Source organism: Halictus rubicundus, chromosome 9, assembly GCF_050948215.1.
Source record: "Halictus rubicundus isolate RS-2024b chromosome 9, iyHalRubi1_principal, whole genome shotgun sequence".
Classification (NCBI taxonomy): Eukaryota; Metazoa; Arthropoda; class Insecta; order Hymenoptera; family Halictidae; genus Halictus; species Halictus rubicundus.
In genome coordinates, this window is record NC_135157.1 from 12,083,106 (window position 1) to 12,103,060 (window position 19,955).

The 19,955-nt window shown below is 49.0% G+C and overlaps 1 protein-coding gene across 2 annotated transcripts in view; it reads left to right on the forward strand.

The window, feature by feature from the left end:
* The window catches only part of Sowah (ankyrin repeat domain family member sosondowah), a 108,608-nt gene that overhangs the window by 12,678 nt on the left and 75,975 nt on the right, over window positions 1-19,955 (forward strand). For both annotated transcript variants that reach the window (XM_076793866.1, XM_076793865.1), the window contains 2 exons: window positions 10,341-10,376; window positions 11,256-11,360. In XM_076793866.1, the coding sequence (XP_076649981.1) occupies window positions 10,341-10,376; window positions 11,256-11,360 (141 nt within the window). The remainder of the gene's footprint in view (window positions 1-10,340; window positions 10,377-11,255; window positions 11,361-19,955) is intronic.

A 19,955-nucleotide genomic window follows, 5' to 3' on the forward strand; every position in this document is an offset into this window, starting at 1 on the left:
TTTCTGAAACCGTCGGTAATTACAACTAATTTTCAAAAACTGCCTAGAGGTAATAGGTTAAAAACACTGGCAAGTAAATGTATTTTCATTAAATACTAAACTGTCTTCATGGTGTTAAACTGTGGCTTTCTTTCGTGGAAGAGCACATCATAATCAACCCTCGTGATCCATACACGAGTATTCATATTGTTCACACGTCTACGAATAAATGGGTTAAAAGGTTGTGGAAATCAACCGGTTGCGAACGTAAAAATGAAATTGTATGAAGTTAGAATTCGATTGGAGTATGCGAAAGATATTGAGAGGTGCCAGCTCGTCAGTCACGGTTGATAATTGCGCGCAGAATTGCGCGTCTTTGCGACCGCGTCTGATCCCGGAGACACATTGTAAATTCGTTAGAAAGTTTCGAGTCACCTTACCTCTCGGTCAGGAGTGGCCGAACAAATGGTTGTCAGTGGATCGAAGGGAGGCGTAGTTCTTACACGACATTAGCCGCAGATAAAGCCAGATACTGTCTCCGATCCTGAAACGCACGGCAGGAGCGTAGGTATCTTCTTACTGATCGACCGGATGAAACCGGGGAATGACCGATCGAGCGATGGCATTCCTTTCTGCTTGGAAGGCAGAACATGGATGAAGACGCGTAATTTGTTATCGGCACTGTAAAATGCATTCCAACCGGGCTCTCTCTCGCCGGCGGAGAGAAACAAAGCAAGAAAGAAAGGAAGAAAGGAAGAAAGAAAGAAAGAAAGACAGAGGGGAAAGACGGAGATACAGAAAAGAGGGGACACAGAAGATCGTTGCGGAAGATCGTCGCGAATACCGAAACGGCATGAATAATTTTTCCAAGCGCGTACACCTAGGAATATTCATAATACTTTATCTAGCCCATCGATCATACGTGTAGTATCAGCGAGCGCTATTAGCGGGACGTTGATACGGACCTCTCAAATTGAATATATGAAAATTAATAAGCATCCGGTTCCGTTCGTGTACGTCCTGTTTACTATAAATTATCCGCGAACATCGTATAATTATTTCTCAACGCGGTTCTGTGCCGCCTACGAACCGTTCACTCGATCGCTGACGAACGCGGACCACCAAGAATCGAATTAGGCTCCTATACTATCCGACAAGTGCATTCATCAGTTTCGTGAGCTACAAAGTTCCAGCACAATTCAGACGGCTCTATTATTCTTCCTTAAATAATGCAGCTCATAGTTTATCATGTTTGATGAAAGATCTGTATGCTTGGACAGGATGAATCGAAACAACCGTTGCAATTATTAAACATTGTGTGCGTGCAATGTACATACGACACTGGAGAGCATGTTGGCTCTTCTTAATCTGTGAAAATGAAAAATACCTTGGCATCGATGAAGAAAAAGTAGAGCGTATATAATGAAATTCCTGTCATTGTGTGCAGATGTGGTGTCGTTTCGAAGGATTTTGCGCCAATGGCAGCGTGTTGACGCAAGTGGTACCGCGAAGCACCATCAGGCGAGTGAAACGAGCGTCGATCCGGAAGAAGCGTATCCTCGACGAGCTAATAACGTCTCTTTCACGGTTCCCATAGGGTAACCGATAGCGGGGTCGATGCTTTCACTGATCGCTCTTTCGATTTCACGGGGTCCAACATTCCGTGGCTATTCGCTGGGGCCGATACAACGGCGATATCGTTCGATGCGAATCTGCGGGTCCGTCGCGGGGATAATCTTCCGTTAAACGGTCGTGCGTCGGTGTCGGTGAGGGCCTAAGTCCGTACTTTATGCTAGACGGTGGTACCGGTAAGCCAGGAGTGTTCCTTATCAGGGATCTGAGTCGCGCAGTGAGCGGCTATTTGTATTCATAAGTCCGCGGGAGGCCGGCGCTCGCCTCCCCCTGTGCCCCCCTGGGACCCCTGGGCCCCGTGGACGTCCTGGGCCTGTCCTAGCTTCCACGGAGCCCTGTTCCCCAGGGATACGGGGCCCCGACAATCCTCTCTCTCTCTCTCTCACTTTCTCTCTCTCTCTCTGTCCCGGGCCTCGCAACGAAGAAAATGGAAGACTCCGCGGAGGGAGCAGAGGGCCACGTCATTCAACCGAAGGCGCCCTTCCTCTCTCGCGGACATCTTGGAACGGTGATTCCGAGCCTCGGTGTGTGGATAAGGGTCCTATGTATGCCGCGTGTCGGAGAATGTGACCAGTCATCGAGTTATTTAATTTTTCGAGGCACCCCCGTCGCGCGTGTTTGCTCAGCCCCGCTGTGAGCACAAATTACCTCGCGACCGAATCACCTCCAGCGAAATATTCGGTCCTCGTACCAGCCCTGCTCCTCCCCACGTGGCCGCTGCCAATGGCGAACTGCCATTCATGTCGATCACACTTCGGACACGGGAGACACCGCTACGACCTACGCTCGCGACCCTAGCGAGCTGCGAACATTTTTGGTGTCTAAATTTGAGTGAATATCGTATTTTGCAACTGCAATCTGGTCACTTGTATAGAGGAAAAATTGGTCATTCGAATGCTGGTGGATAGTTCTAGTAGTAAAAGTATCTTCAGGGATTAGAGTTTGCAAGGAATCGAAGCGTATTAGGACGTCATTCGGAACGGTTCGACGCGGGCCTGTAATAACGAAGGAAACAGTTTGTCAGGCGATTGGTCCACTGTTTTCTTAATTAGCCACGGGCGTCCTGTGCACACAAGGCTCCCGGGGTTCATTCCCCGCAATCGTGGGGGTGTTGCAGCACCACCTGACCCCCTTACGTCCGGAGGACACGAGACCAAAACGGACATGGCCGCGTCCCCCGACGTGGTCTAGGCGCGTATATATACGGTCAGCCCACCTCGCTATCTATATGCTAATCCATTGAGATGGTACCCGCAGATTACACCTCGGAATTAGCCCAGAGACTGGGGTATCAGGGCCGCACAGACAGCCCGGCCTGCGCCTATACGTACCTTTATCCCACCTTATACACGTAACCTGTCCCGTCGAAGCGCCCTTCTCTCGCCCTGTACTTACAACCACCGTGTACATATGTGTGTGTGTATAGACTTACGGTACTAACACCGACAAAAACACCCACCGATCGGCGCACACCCACACAGGTGCGTGTACCTGGTGGAACCGCGTTTGTCGTAGGACCACGATGACTCGGCAATTCCAGTTCGTTAGCCCGTGTTAATAACGTTAAAGACGACGCGATAAACTCGTTAGGAGACGAAACCGCGCGGGGGATGCTTAAGCCGCGTCCCCACGTGCCGACCTTCATTTTTCTGTCGCTTTCGCCGGCCGTAGTAGGGCCCGATCTGTGAATGAAAGGGATCCCACGTGTTCAGGCGTCTTCGCAGTTGTTCAGTATTCCTCGACGTTCGGTTGTTTAACCTTTCAGAGAATTTCATGTGCAGATTGAGCATTTTCATTCGTTAGCGGGATTTGGAGATTCTTGCTTTGCTGACGTGTCTGTAATTATTTTTATCGTAGGGAGCTTTTTAGACGAACAAGCCTTTTTCTTACTCTGGTTCCGAACCCTCGTAAGTTAGACTTTGGTACTAGAAAAATAGTGTCATATTTCTGACACCTTGCCAGAAAAATTTAAGGATTTTGCTAGGTGTCTGAACATTATGAGTTCAGTTGGGATGTCTTGGAAAATAATGGTGATTGAAATATACAAATGTTTGGAGCGAAGTCGGTTAGAAAATGAAGGATAGTAGGTCTTGGAAAGTTTTCACGAGGCGGAATAATGGTAGCAGGATGGTTACAGCTGGCAGGACCTTTATCCGGCCATTATCCGGTCGATTGTCATTGTGGACGGTCCTCGAAACAGTGACATAGCCGGCGGGGCAATCGACCGACGACAGTCGTACGATGGCTGTGCGCTCGAGTACCATGGTAAATTTATTAGTCGACGGGAATATGATCGCGCGACGCGTATTGCGGGACCGAGGTACACCGAGGAACACGATAGGTACGTACGAATATAATCCTGTCAACGGAGGTTGGCCGGGGGTTGGGTGAAGCCAGCAGCGTCGATGCTCCATGTTCTCCATCCGAACCAAATTCGACGTGCCGTCCGCGAAAATACGAGCTGCCGGTTATGAATTACTCACGCCGACCAACGCCGGCTCAGCTAATAATCGTCTCTATGCGGGAATTTCTCCGGCGTTGTGTAATCGTTCGATGCTCGACTTGTCGAACGCGACCCCGAACCCGTCCGCCCCCGCTCTCCCGCCCCCTATTCAACGTGAAAAACTGCTTCCGATCGAACCTGTGTCGCGCCCCGTTTATTGGCTTGTAAAGTTTCGTCCTCGATCAAATTGCCAATTTCCGGGTCTCCTCTCGACGTTCCAATCGTTAAAACGCTTCGCAAATTCTTCAGAAACTTGCGGATAATTTTCGGTGAAAAATTATCCGGTGTGAATTCGTTGACTTAACGTCGTCAAAGAAAAGTCGCTGAAACATCGTTTGTGCAGTTTTCTCGTTTCTGCATGGAACCGTGAAGTGTTTAGGCTGGTTTTGGGGTCCAGCCAAAGGGTTGTCCCCAGATGGGTTGTCTGGTTGGTCAGCGGCGTTTCTGCCATTCCGCGCGTTCATTTCTGTGGAGCGGGACGGGCCCGGCCGCGGTTTCGTCGTGCTCCGGGCTAAACCTTGGATTATGATCCCGGACGATAGCGGCCGATGGAAATGGCGTTAGGTAGGTGGGCGCGGAGCTAGGTAGGCATTATGGTGGTCGTTGGGAGGCGTCGCCGAACCGAACGCTGAATCACCCAGCGAGAGTTTTCCTGTCAGCGGCAGTACGGCCGCCCGCCATCCGACGAAGCCCCGTGGAATTGCCTCGCACGGCCACGAAATGAATGCGCGAACGCCCATTAGGGGAATAAATCAGGGCCAACGTTATCCGCAGCGTCGCATAATCGATCTCGCGCGCGCGCGCGAACGGCCGCCGCTAATCCGGGCCTAATCGTTCGCTCTCTCTGCGCTCGGCCCGAGGAAAAGTTCCTCTTCCTTAACGATGCTCGTTAGAGAAACGCCGCGCCGGGAACTTTGACGTCCAACGGGCTACGATCCTGATCTACAGTCCTGAGAGAGCCTAACGGAGGAAGTGGGTAGAGATTATGGAGATCGTTGATCACTATCAAGGGTATTGGTACCGCTTCAGAGAGCTCAATTTAGAAACGGATTCTTTATTTCGTTCTAACCTCTTCTTCGTCTCTTTCTGTAAGGCTCTTCGGGTGAGACAGCGATCGCAGAATAAGACTGTAGGATAAAGAGATCAGTGATACATGTGAGTAATTAGCCGGAGCGAAGAAGGATCGGTTTGTAACCTGTTCTTTAAACAGTCGCAGTGGCAGAAACGTTGTTGGTAAATCAACCCTTCGCTCGATAACATGTGTTCATATTTTATTACTTACTGAATTCGGAGAAATCTCAAAAAGTCTATACGATCCACAGATTAGACTAACGTTTCGGTAAACTCGAAGACGCTCGGTAATTCCGCACCACCGTGCGAAAAAATCTTATTAGACAAAGTGGCGCGATAAATCGGCGTGGCCAGATGGCAAATACAGCGGGGCTAATCCACGGCCTCCGATAATACCCTAAACTGTCGGTAATCTTTTAAGTGGTTTCCGCAAACAGCCGGTATATTAATAGTCGAGCGCTAGCCGGACATTAACGGCCGCATTAAATAGATATCCAGCTTTAATTCGTGAAATCGATCCTCCTTCCTCTCCGCCCTGGCCTCTCGTCGACCGTCGGGGATAGCTTTGCGCGGGCCGCGGATAAATTCGAGGGTGCGGCGAGTCGCGAAAATGTTTGGTTAGCATTCGGCTTATTGGCCGGCGAATGTTCCTGCTCTGTTAGGCATGTATGGATGGCCCCCAGGTTATAATAAAGCTAATTCTGCGGTGCTCTTGAGGCAGCTCGTGCCGCAACATGTTTCGCTCTCCTCCCTCCCCTCGTTCCCGCCTCCGCAGCCCCTTCTCCTCCCCCAAAACTCGTCGACGGTTCCTTTCGCCGTTTCGCCGATAACCAACCCTCCCAGCTCCTCTCGTCTCCCAGCTCCGTTTCTCTCTCCTTCCTGCAACAACCGAATATATTTATACACCCCCTCCGGAGGGTAGCGTCCGTTTATTAAAACGTTTCCACCCCGAACAACGAGCGCGCTTTCCCACTCACGTAACCCGGTTACGCGTTCTGTCCATTGTCCCAGGAAAAGAGCCAGCACGTGCGCCAGCCTCGAGTGTCCGCGTGCTCTCACTCGGCCACGGATCAACCGCGCATAATTTAATTAGCAGAGCGAACAATCGATGTACCACGGCCTCTCGATAATAACAACCTCGAAGTTTCGCGTGACTCGCTCGAGCGCCGTCGTTTCTTTCTCAGTTCGTTCGAAGGGGTAAGATAATAGGGGGTTGAAAGTTCGGCCGGAATCATCCTCCCGAGAACGATGTCGGCCTGGAAGTTTTAAGTGCGTGTCTGGGTTCTTCGGAGTTTGCGACCTCTTGCTCGCGGAGTCAACTATTTTGTTTCCCGGATTTCCCATTTTCGTGAAAATTTCCAGAGCTGCTTCTTCGATTCAACCATGTGAATTTTGTGTAAAGATGTCTGTGAACATTCTGGATATTACTTCACGAATGGTTAGAAGAAGTTTGTAATAGTTTCTTTTGATCCTGGACAACCGAACTGTCGTACGTGGAAACATTTTTACGAAAGGTTTGCTGTCTATGGTTCAGAGAATTCGCAAAACTGAAGATAGACGTTCGAATAGGAACGGCTCCGTGAGAATTCTGGTTCTTTTTCGTGGTTATTGCACCTGTCCCGCGAATCAGCGGATTGGTAGTTTCCCGCGGAAGGTATCAACGGCCCATGAACTCCCGTTGACCCTAATCGTAACGGTTGTGCGAGTAACGAGGACGAGCAAAAAGAAATCGGCTGGGAGATAATATCTGAGGGGCGTGCACGCGCAGCGTGAAGTCCCGATGCTCGGCGAAATTCATGGAACGACCTGTACAGCTCTGACAGGCGCCGTGTTACGATCGATTGAACGAACAGTTCGGGCCGAGGGGCTCGCCGACGACGCCGTTGCATTAATTAATTCCCGGTGATCTCAATTAAAATATTAATTACGGCGAAACAATGACCCGCTGACGGGATCAGGCGCCGATGAGGATCGGGACGACCCGTCTACTCTCTGTTCCACGATCTTCCTCTCTCTCTCTTTCTCTCTCCCCCTCTCCCCCTCTCTATCTGTCCGCCTCCGATTCGATCGTAGTATAGCCATCGTTGCGATGCTATTACGATTACCCTCCTCCTTCTAGAAGCTTATCTGATAACCGGGCCATTATGGTCGGCCCGGCTTCAACGTTTTGTGGATCCCGTTTTCACGATCGTTCACGGGCTCGTCGCGGCCGCGGAACTGGATTCGCAAACCATTTGCATACTTCTCCGGCGAGCCACGGGAAAACAAGTGTCGCGTCGGCTTCGAATCGCTTCAACATCAACCGAACCCGCCGGTGACACGAGGATTTTAATGCGACGAGCCTCGAGGACCGTTCGCAAATGTTAACGCTTATCGAGATTCGAGGCGACGTGTACACCGTGTTTACTACTCCTCGCGACAGGCTTTTTGCGAGCGAATCGGACGAGATGCTCGCGGAATCGTTCGGGGGAATTATTTGCTGACATTTCATCCGGTCGTCAAGCCCTTGTTATATTCAACCCTCGCACGGCGGACCATTCTTACAACTATACGATCGACGATGCTCAGGATCCTTCACAGTTTTATTCCTCCATTTTTCAGACTCGTTTCGTAGGTACTTCTCGTACATTTCTCTCTCTGTTGTTCCTACTGTAATTCGTTTAATTGAATCGTCTCAAATTGAGTAATTTAATGACTATTTATTGTACAAATCGACAAAGGCTGGCACTGTGGATCCCAAAAGTAATTACTCTATTATTGGAATATTTAAAAATAATCACTCCACAATTCAAACAATTTTCACACTACTAAATTTATCTGCCTTCCATACATTCTCAAAGACGAAAGTGTTATGAAATGCTTTTTGGGATCAAATAGTTGCAACGAAACATCCAGAGGTCAGAAAATGAAACGCTCTTTGACTCTGGAGTTAGAATGGCTTCGAGTGCAAAGAGTCAACGTTTTTTAGACACTTGTCGTCATTGTCGATCGTCGTGGCTGTTCGAGAGGCTTAAGAACTCTTCGGATAAGAGTCTGCGTATAAATATTGTGACCATCACGTTCCACTGGCAGTCGGCCGCAGATGATCAGAAGGCGGCCGAGCAGATCCGCTTTCGTCGGGCTCGCTCGAAAACAGAGCAAAACCGAATCTGTTTGCGGTTAGGCGCGCGGCGGTTATTGTTCAGCCGGCCAGGCAATAACAACCGCTTATTGAAAGTACGATTGTCGAATCACTGATGGCGGATAACGCGCGCCCGGGGACGCACATAATAAAGACTATCCCCCGTGTCGGTGTGTATCGACGCGCTCCGACGAGGCCACGGACGTCTCTCGCTGCGAGAGAGTGGCCGTAGCACACGAAAGCTGGGAACGTACCTCGATGCACCACCTGACGCGACGGGGGGCCAGTGGTTCTCATCGGGAAACCTATTCGATTCGTCCGTGGGGTGGAAAATATTCGCAACGTTTGTTGCCGATCAGCAAAACAGCAAACTTTCGTTCTGGGACCTGGTGGATCAAATTTTAACCCTCCAATGGCATCCTGAGGTTTCAATGCTAGACTGTGGATCTTAATGCTAAATCAAATTTTTTGGCACCAACTGCAAGAAACATTAATTCTTCAGTAACTCTTCAGTTACTGTTTTTAATTTGGTTTTCTTAAATTCTTTCAATGTTTCTACTGTTTTAAATTTCCCCACCCCCTTTCTCTTACAAATACATAAAATCCGCAGTCTACGCGTGAGTTTAATCGAATTTTAGCGTGCAGCTTAAGATAGTTAAGGGCATTTTCGTAAATTTTTAGCAAGATCCCAGCGCGACACTTCGCAGTCGAATCAGGACAGCATTTCCGAATTGAAATCGAGGCGGTCGCGAAGAATCTAAGCTGGCAGGACCTCGTCCGCAGGAATCACGATTTCACTTAAGGACACGCGAGGTGGTGTCGATCGATAGAGATATATCGGAGCCAGCTAATGATGACTCGGCCGGATTCGATGCTCGCATCCTTCTTCGGCCCACTCGCCTCGCCCCGTTCCAAGTAATTTACGAGGAGTCACGATTGATTCGGGTACGAGTGTCGATGTGAGCACCTCGAACGGACGATGCAGCCGTGACGAGTGAAAATACAAACAGTTTAACAGGGATGAGTAGTCGTTTAACGTTCTTGGGATCAGCCGCTCCTCACCACCTCCACCCTTCGCGCTCGATTCTTTTTCTTTTCCACTTCTGCCCGGCGCTCTTCCTACCGCAGCGCGCGAAATGAGCTACGGGATAAGGACGAGCGCTGCCGGAAACGGGCCGAATGCAACATTAGACTCGTTTGAGTTATTGATCGAATTATTGTTCCTTCCAGTGAGCGATCGACTGCGTTTCCGAACGCTTCGCTGTGATTGACACTTACCTGTATTTTGATCTCAGCTGGAATTATTTTCCGGAAATTAGGGCAGTGCAGTATATACAATTTCGTATGAACTCGGCACGAGGTAGCAGACTTATAGATGATCCAAAAGTGATCTTCCAAAGGTTCTAGGAACCACAACTACGGCACGAGCAACAAACGCTCTTTGATATGCTAATTCCGAAATAAAAGACATCAGATTTTGACGAGACCAGAGCAGTGTCTCGCAATACAATCTGTCTACGTTGGCCTGGAGGCGAAAGGTTAGTTTGACGAGAACAAAATTTGTAGTCCGCTTCGAGAGGCCTTGCCAAACACCGGGCCGGACAAAGTCCGTTCAATCGAGGCCCATCGTAGGAGGAGATGCTGGGCCCGGTGGTGGCCGGGCGAGGGGTTGCGTAAGTTGGTCCAGCCCTCCCGGGGTGTTGCGTCAGAGAATCAATTATTGGATCCGTATATCAATCTGATGACCGTGGCGCGTTCGTGGTACGCGGCGTCCCGCTGCTTTTACGCATTTTCTTCCCCCCTCGTGTGCCCGGGGGCTCTCTTCGCCGCGAGCACGCGGCGTAAAAGGGACGGAGATAGTTCTCCGGTTATGGTTGTGGGCCATATAGAGCGGGCCCGATCTCGCGCGGACGACCGGTTCTCTCTGTTGGTTCGACAAGACGTTCCACGGGCGTACGTCGCGCGTGACGTAGCGCGCCACGTTGATTTTTCGAGCGACCGGCTGAGTGACTGACTTTCTTCTTTTCCCCGCAGGGTGCCGACGAGGATGACAGCGCTTCCGTTGCCTCGGTAAGTTCATCATCGTCATCGTCGTTCTGCTATGGACCGTGATTATCGCGCGAGCGAGCGCACGCTCCTCTCCGAATCGCAGATAATTGTCCGGCCCACGATGCCCCGGACGGATAAAGCCACGCGATCGAGTATCGAGATCTTAATTAAAATTTCCGCCGATCTCTCCGATCTAGCCGTGATCAGCACGAGGTGTTCGGCTACGCGCGGTGAGCATTTGCCTGGTGATTCTGCGACGGGGTTCCCAATCTTTTGCAAACGACACCTGGCGTGATAGAGATGCGTTCGTGGAGTTGGGAAGCAAATGCAGAAATTTTTCTGGAGCTCTCCTCTTTTGAAAGAAAAAAATTTTTGAAGGATTAGATGTAACAGTGCAACTTTATTTTCTTCATTTTCTATTAGCATTCTTCAATAATAATTGAAATATTTCAGTTTAGTTGCTCGTACAGTGGTCAATAACTTGTAAACATAGCCAGAATCGTGACTAATGCTTTTCGTTTTATTTTACGTTGTCCGTTCACCCCACAATGTACTCACCAACGTAGTCGAACATCCCGTATACACGGTGAGGCAATAACTTTTACCACTTCGACATTATTTTTACTAACAGAAAAAGTTTCACGTAGAAAAATAGAGACTGTCTTGAAATTTGTATCTACGCAAAATAGTATTTCTAATTGCATTATGTATTACCTTCTATGCAACTTTGATATAGATTTATGTATGACATTTTTCTCTATTATCACCGATATCGGAAAAAGTGTAAATAATTTCATTGCCCCAATCGGTAAATTCTTCTGTCCGTTCGTCGCATCGGTTCGGTAACCGGCACCGCGAGTAACCCTCGTTAATTGCGACAATTATTGGTTTGGGGATCAGCAACTGGACGGGAAGTCGCGGGAATGGCTGGTGAGGGCAGCGCAGGGGGATTACCAGGCGTTGGCGAAGCTGGCAGGGGAGGAGCCGCGCCTAACCGGGCTCAAGGTGAGTCTAATTACGATCTTTAATTTTTCTTGATCTGTTTTTTTCGGCGGGCTCCGAACGGGGCGATGTATCTCGCCGTCTCGGGACGCGCACACGCGCGCGCGGGTGAAAATAAGAGGAAAGAGAGACGAGAGAGAGAGAGAGCAAGTCACGATAACAGAGAGCCTGTGCCGCACGGTATCGCTCGTAAATTTCTTTCGACTTGAAATAATTACCGGTCGAATCGCGTGGTCCGGCTAAAAAATTGTGGATTCGCGCGCGATTCGTCGCCCCGTTATCGTTTCCACGCACACAGACCGCGGCGCATGGCGGGAACGGATCTCATTGAGTTACGGCCCCGCCGCCTCCGGTGATAATGACAAAGGTGGCGGGCCAGAGGTTCGGAAATATAATTACGGTGTGGCTTACCGTAGGCCTGGGATCAGGGCCGTTATTACACGCACGGCGGAACTTAACACCTGCGGCGTTGTAAATTCGCCGTTTTCGCGCGCCACCATTGACAGGTCAATAAATCTAAGAGCCCCCGTGGCAATCAGGCGGCCGGTGTACACCAAACCGCCAATATGTGGAGCGGATCACCAGTTGTCCGATACCCGACCAGTTTAAGGATTATTCACACTATTGATATTCGTTGTTATGCGTGTAAGGGCCGCCGCCCCCGGCCGACATCGAACCGACCCCGAGAGAGATTTCCGGCCGCGCTCGAATCAATTAGTCTTTCTAAACTGCGGCTTAGCGACGATTCCCGACCCTGCCAACTTCTTCTCTTTCGTGAAACGTTCGCATTTTTGCCCCTCGCGAGAAAGAGTCAAAAATCGAAAAAAACTCAATCTAAGCAGTTTTATTATAAGCTTATAGTCTTATTACGGGAAGTATTTTACAGATTTATAGAACCAAAAGCTTGAAAATTGGGGTTTCGAGTCCAAGTATCAATGGTACATTATGTGAAAAGTTCTGCGGTGGTGCAATATTGTAAGCTGTTCCACTCGGCTGGTCCACTTGGAGCACCTCCAACATTTTTACTAGGTCATAATCCTCTCTCTACAAGAGCCCCAAATTTTACGTGGCTACTGAACAAAAAGTTCTCACTGATCTGGGAATGACTATGCTTCTGTAGAAGGAATATTTAAAATATACAAGGAATAGACGGCGGATTTTTATGCAAAATAAAAATTGTCTGCATCAAATTGCAAGAAAGGGAAATTCCATAAAAATCTGTCATAAAATTCTTCTCGTGATAGTTTTAGTGGCTTGCACATAACCGTACCAATAATATTAAGTTCTATCAAGTAACAACTAGTATACTACCACTGTTCAAAAGCTTGTCAAAATCAAAGTCGAACGGTCCGGGTCTTTCCTTGTCAGTCGTCGGACCAAAAGTTGCCTGATGCGAACGGGGTTAAAGTGTTCGAGATGATCGAGTGACAGCAGCTCCGCGATGAAAACGCGTCGAGCGATCATCACGGTATTAGTTTGAGGGGGTGTAGGGGGTGAAGTGGAAAAAGCGTCGGCCGCGAACGACATCGCGGTGGTTGTTAGCACGCATCGTTTCCCGACCGAACAGTTTGAACCGGCCTTAACGGCCGTTCGCGGAGAACGCCGATGGAAAAGGTGGTGGAGGAAGGAAGGAAGGAAGGAAGGAAGGAAGCAGGGTATGGAAAGCGGTTGGGAGGAAGGGCGCAGAAGGGAATAGAGAAGGGAAGGGAAGGGTTTGTTCGGAGGGAGGGATGTAGCACAGTGGCTGGAGGTGGCGGTCTGTGAAAGGGGGATGGAGGCGGCTCAACCGCACAGGGGCTGCGTGCTGAATTCATTCCGCTGGACAAGGTTGCCCCACACCCGGCTCCAGGCCACGTCGGCCTCATCCCTTGGGATAAATTGGCCGAACCCGCGTGTTTGCGGATAACATCGCCGCGATATACGCTCGCCTATGGCCGCACTGCTCCGCGCTGCTCTCCGCGCCGCTCCGCTACCAACGTAACCATACACGGCCTCGTTTTTGCAACGAGAGACTCGCGCTTCGTGGAAATTGGCAACGAACTTCGCTCCGTTGTCTTTTTCCAGTCTGCTCTCTCCGAGCGCAGAGGCGTCCTACACGCGCCGTCTATCACGCGGACCGGTTTGCGCTCGCGTTCCCCCGCGAGATACGCCCGCGGGAAAATGTTTTTCCGCGGCGCGCCGCGCGGCTCGCTGTTTTATTTCCGCGCGCACCCGCCGGCCTTGTAGTCCTTTTAGTCTTCTGAAATTTGTTTCTTCCGCGATGCGCGCCCGGAACATCCTTCCGCGGAATTGATTCGACGCCGCTCCGCTCTCTTTTGCGGATCCCCGTCTCCGAGGATCCGAGTGTTGGACACCTGGAGAGATTCCTGATCCTTTGCGCACGTTCTGTTTCTTTTCTTGAACCCTGTCGTTGCTGATTTAACCCTTTTATCTTATAGTACCTTGAAAGTTATTTTCAGAGCTGAAATACAACGTGCATATTTTATTTGTTTGAAATTCCAATAGCGAGCCTCCGATACAGTAGATAGCAATCTACGAGTGTCGAACAAAAAGTGCAAAACCATCAAAGGTGTCTTCCTCGTCGTACTCGTTATCCCGCCAATCATTCCGGGACTTGTTAATGCGGAAATTCGGTGTCGTTGATACCGGAGGGGTGTAACGGTGCCAGCGGAGCCTTCGACACATGGGATATATATATATATATTAATCCATCGATGAATATGCAACGGTCAGGCCGCGAGAATGCGAGGGGCACGGGGCGCAGGAGACAAAGTGAAGCAAACGACGGGGCGATGTCGCCGGGGAAGGGGACGGGGCAGGTCGGTAGGCATTCCAATTATTCCCCCAGTAATTAAATCAACACGGAAGCTAATCAACGTGACTCCCACTCGCATGCCCTCTCTCTCTCTCCTCCTCTTCCCCTGTTCCCTCAGTCCCCCCCCCCCTTTTCCGTTGAATTTTTGCTCGGATAAATAAATCGGCCGATTACCCGATGAACGAACGGAAAATCGTATTTCACGGTCGATCGAGGCGAAGATGTCCACTGAATAATTGAAACAAATTCATTATGTCCCTCGATCGTTTCAACGGCAGCGTAAACTGCAACGGGGGGCTGAAAGCGTACCGGATATATTTGTTAACTCATTTGCATCGGGACGAGCTTCGAAAATTATGCCCGTGTCAACGAGGCTTTTTTGTTTTAATAGAGTGCTGCAGAGACAAATGGTTTTTGCGATTGGTTCTGCTGTAGAGAGTGAACGGTAAAATACCAAGCTGGGGATTTCCCGCATTTGCGACAAACTGTGATACTTTCACTCTAAATTAATTACGGATTTTATCCACTTCTGGCAAAAATTAGTGAACAAAAAAAAATATCCCTTGACCCCTGATGATACCAAATGAATTTTTCTTTCGGTCCAACTTATGTAAATAACGGTTTCCAATTAGCGATTTCTGGCACGCCATTAGTCTTACAGTTTTGTATTATTGTTTAGATGGTTCCCGGTCGGCAGTCGCTCCGCGTACCTTCCCCTTTCTCGCGGATGGTTTACGAGCCCGTATTAAAGAGCCGTTCACAGGCTCGCACAGACATACACATACGCGCGCGATCTACGTGATCGGTGCCCGAACGTCGTTGGACGGCCATTGTATTCGCCGGGTCAGGTGTACATCGTCGCCGGGGTGCCGTGTGCCCATTATACTTTATTAACGGACGCGTCTGGCATCGCGATAGATTCGACTGTTCGATCCGCGCGTCCTCTCGGAAACGCGGGACGGCTGCTCTGACGTGGCCGCTTCTCTTCAATCCCGACGCCATTATACCCCTTTCCCTGGAATCGCTCGGATCCTTTTTCGTCCATCCGACAGGTGCTTCTGGTCTCCGGTTAAACACTGTATCGATTTCCGACGAGTTTCTAGAATCCGTTTCGTATCAGCCTCGATGCGGCGAACGGTTTACGAGAGTGTTCGAACCCTTCAATTTGTAATCCCTGATGTTCAAAGATGTGTTTCTTGCTTGGTTGATAGTTAAAGTGGTGGTCTCTGACATTCGGTGTTTAAAATTGTACCATTTTGGATAGCAATAGAACTGCAGGCCCTCAAAATTTATTTCTGTGGATCTATTTTGTGATAAAAATCGCTAAAAATGTCGTTAAAGTAGTTCTCAGTAGATCTATCCTCTACCTAGAGAATGTAGTGAAGAATACGGTTAAGATTCGTTAGCGAGACTGATCCGTGATGATCAATGCATATTTATCATTTTAATAGGCATGTATACCTTTCAATTTGTCTAACAAGACATTTGGCAAATTGTTCTAGCAATTCAACATTAAATTATAAGCGCATGTCCATCAAGATGCGTGTACTCTTACTGTGAACTGTTTATTCATGTCAGCAAGAAAATCTCTGTTGCAAATGCAGCAAATCCACGAGCATTCAAAGATTTGATTAATTCCAGATGTGAAGAATGTTTTAGAGTCATGAATAACCTTGTAACTTGATAGATAAAATATCACAGACTGCTGTAAATATTATACTTAGATTTTACATCGTTCCTGGGGTCAAACGTTCTTTCGAGTCATGAATAATCGTGTAGCTTGATGAATAAAATAAATAGACTGCATATGATGCGGCTCGGGTTGATATATGTATTTCCTCGGGACACCGTGAGCGAGCATTCGCTCTATTTCGGTGTCGAGATAATTATGCAATGATTGCACCATAAGTAGGTCCGCTAATGATAGAGGATATGTTAATTCGAGGAAGAGCAGAGGTTTTAGTAGAGCATTAGCGTTTATCTGATTCCGGTTGCGCGGATTGTGGTAGGCTTGTCGACGTTAAACGTTTTCTGCTTCGAGAAGCAGGTGTGTCTGTTCCAGACTATATTCTTCTTTGTGCTGTTACCCAGCCAATTTATTGCTTATGGTCGCTTTCTCTTGTATCGACGAGTCTTACGGTCGGCCGGCGATATTTCCAGTTGAGTGACGAGTGCACGCACCTTAATGTCAATAATATTAACGGTTATTTAATATACCTCATAAAAGTGGTTTGATCGCGTGTAAAAAGAAGGAAAACGATGTCGAGAATACGACTGGCTGGAATTGCGTACGCTAATTAAATTTACTAGTACGATGAAAAACGTAACTGTAGCTACTCTAGTAAAGTAAGGCGAAAACCTGGGGATAATTTATGTAAAACTAAAGCACGTACCAAAATTCTCAGCAATACAATACGTAGATTAAATGATAAATGAACCAGTCAAAAGTTCAAAGTAGAATCCAAAAATTAGAGGATTGAAGAGTTCGAGGGCATCTCAAACCATAAGTAAATAGGTTATTTACAACACACTAGAGCTACATAGACATTTATTGCTTCTTTTAATAATGTTATTTGACCTATTCGTAAAATCCGGAGTGTATAAATAAGAAAATGGAAGTAGAATTTAATCAATAGAGCCAGCTAAAAGTGTGATCTATGAAAATATGAGTGTGGGTGTATGAAGAATGTAAGGAGATGGTTAAGTTTTACCATCGAAATTAGAGTCAACGAGGGGCGGAGCTGGTTGAAAAGGGTTGATAGAAGTTTTTGCGGGTTCGCTTGGCAAACAACCCCGTGGATCGTCGGCGCAGCCGCAACAGCACGCGAGAGGAATCTGCAGGCAGCAAGATATCATGAAGGGAAAGCTGTTAGCAGGTTGATCATGGCGTTATATATTGGCCGGTGGCGAGAGCGCAGCTTCACCGTGCGTCCGTGTATTTATCAGCGGGTATCGGTTGGTTTAATAACGCCAGGCAATCAGAAGGTGTTCCCTCCTACCTACTTCTGCATTCGCCGCCCCCTTCGCTCCCCCCCCCCCAACCATCTCAAAAGTTCCTCGTCGGCGCTCGTCGATAAATAATAACCATTTGTATCGGATTCTAATTACTCGCTCTAAGCAAACAAATAAAGGCGAGGCCGAGGGGCGAGGTGAGGGCCCCGCGAGGGTCAGCCTTAATGTTATGGTGGCTGCGGGCTGATTTAAGGAGTGTGGGACCGCCCACCTCGAAGATGCATCTCCGGGTCGGGCATCGGTCCACCTGTTATGAGTGTTTCAACGCCACCGTGCCGCATTCTTCTTTTTCTCCCTGCCTCTTTCTTTCTTTATTTCTCTCTCCGTTGATATCTCGTCCCGATACCGAGCCGAGAAAAAATGTCGGTGAAATACCGCGGCGTAATTAAATTGCCAGGATACGGCGCGATCGACTCGATTCCCATCGAGCAATCTCCCCGCAAAACGATCGATTTATCTCCGCGGGATCCGGGGGCTGGACCTGTCTCCAGGTCTTCGTTTATCCAGCGAAAAACGCCGAGGGGCTCGCTATTGGACGCTTAAACGGGGAGCCTGCTTTATCAACTTCGAAAATTCATTTCTTCTTTTATCTCAATCGTATTTCAATTATATTCCTGCAGTTCCAGGTTGAAGTTCGAAGCGGTTGCGTGCATAGACGCTCCTGTTGGAAACTTCAAACCTGTTTCCGACAACCAAACCAACAACTGCTGTATCGTAATCTAATAATTTCACTGGGGATTATTAGGAGAAACAAATTTTAAGCTTTTCGTAGAGGACAATTATTCTTTCAGCCAATGTTATGTTATAGTACGCATCGATGAATTACTTTCTTTCTCTTCGAGACGTTCTCGCGGACATAGGGCCGCGATAAAGACCCAAACGCTTCAATTGACCTCGGCGAGGACTAATTAGCCGCGTAAGTGGACAACCCAGTCGGCCAAAGAAGAAAAACAGTTTCGCTCGGGCGTAGCCGCTTTCCCCGCTAATTATCAGGATCGTGGTCCGAGCTTAATAACGACCGGTCCAAAAATACGCAAGCTCGCAAGCTCGTAGGCCCGCGTAAGGGGCGACAGGTCGTTTCGCGAGTCTCTGGCCGAGGATAAATGATCACCGCGAGCTGAATCCGCCGTTTGCGACCAACGGCTACCGTCCGCGGGCGAGCGGAACGGTCCTCCGATAATAAGAACGCAATTACGAAGTGGAACGAGACACCTATAAATAGGAGGCGGGCTCTCTGCCGTGAAACGACGATGGAAGACGGTCGAGGACGCAGGACAACGAGGGAAAGAAGAAGTGGTGGAGGAGGGAGATGAAGAAGAAGAAGAAGAGGGTGGTTTGGGTAGACGGAAGAAGGAACAGTTAATTTGTTGCGTATCAGCAGCACCGGCAGCTACGAAGACAAGCTGCGAGACGGCACCGGGCCGGGCCCGGGTCTTCTTCCTCAGAAAATAACTAGAGATAATTACGCGCATAAATCAGAGTGTTAATATTCGGGGGCGTAGGTAGGAGGTGCAGGTATCTCTCCGCGTTGGGATGAGCGCGCGAGACTCCAGCGAGAAAAGAACGGTCGAGGGCCGCGAACGAACGAACGAACGAACGAACGAAGAAGCTGCCAAGAGAAACGGGGAACGGAATAATGTCGGCTACGGATCGGTAGATCATTCGTGGCCGACGGATACGCCTCCTTGTTAGCCGGGGTTTACTTAGTCCCGCGACGCTGCCAGGACGTGCGTTACGTCTGCTAATAGCCCACCGGTAACGAACTACCGTCGGCAGATTTTCGAGGACCTCGCCGAGCGAGAACAACCGCGTTTATCCTCTCGCCGACGCTCCTATCGATCATCCTCGTCAGCGCGCGAACCTCGCTCGCCTCTGGAAACGAATTCCTTCTTCGGAGATCGCTCCGATCATCCACCACGATACCCTTACAGTTAGAGCATTCAACATCCCTGGTGCAACGCGTGCCCATTTTCTGAAGCAACTTCGAAAAGCGTCTAGAGCAAGGATTAAATCATTTTCGAAAACTGGATTTACCCAGGTTGTACCTTGTTTTTCCTATTTCTTAGAACAATGTGTTACGGTCAAAGATTGGAGTGAGTAGTCAAGCAAAAGGATCTTTATGTGAAGGGCGTTCTTTACAAGGAGTTAAAAGAATTGAAGAGTAGGGACATATTACTTTTGGCCTGTTAAAATAATTAAAGAATGTTTCCGGCTGAAATGCTTAATAATTAAGGCAAATGTGGCATTTTCGAGCCGAGAATGGTCCAGCAAAGGTAAAAGGTGAACCGTTTGGTCGAGGGGGGAAGTTCGGTAATTTCAGTGGAGGTAGTGTCTCAGAGACGGCCGATAGTGGATCAGCAATGGCGGCAGTCTCCGGAGCAGGATGTCGCAGATCTGGGCGCCAGGGAGGCGTCATCTTCCCGTGGCATCGTCTTCTTCGTTTTCCGAAGGGTCTTGCGCCGGTTCTTCCTTGTTTTTCGAGGGCCCCACCTTCCCGCGCTCCTCGCTCTAATAGTCTTCTCGAGTTTCACGTTTCGTTTCGCCGCGGCTCCGGCATTCGACTCCGCTCTACTCACGCTCGAATTAGTCCGAGCTCGTGCTTACTCCGGTAAACTCCGCTCCGTGGACGCCGGGGTTCGGCGTGTACCCTCTGTCGCGGGGCTGACGAAAAAACAAGCAAGAAAAGAGGAATGGAGTATCGGGAAAGACAATGGCTTCCGGTGGCCATGAAACTCAAGAACCGAATTTCGTTTGGCCACTTCTCTACGAAA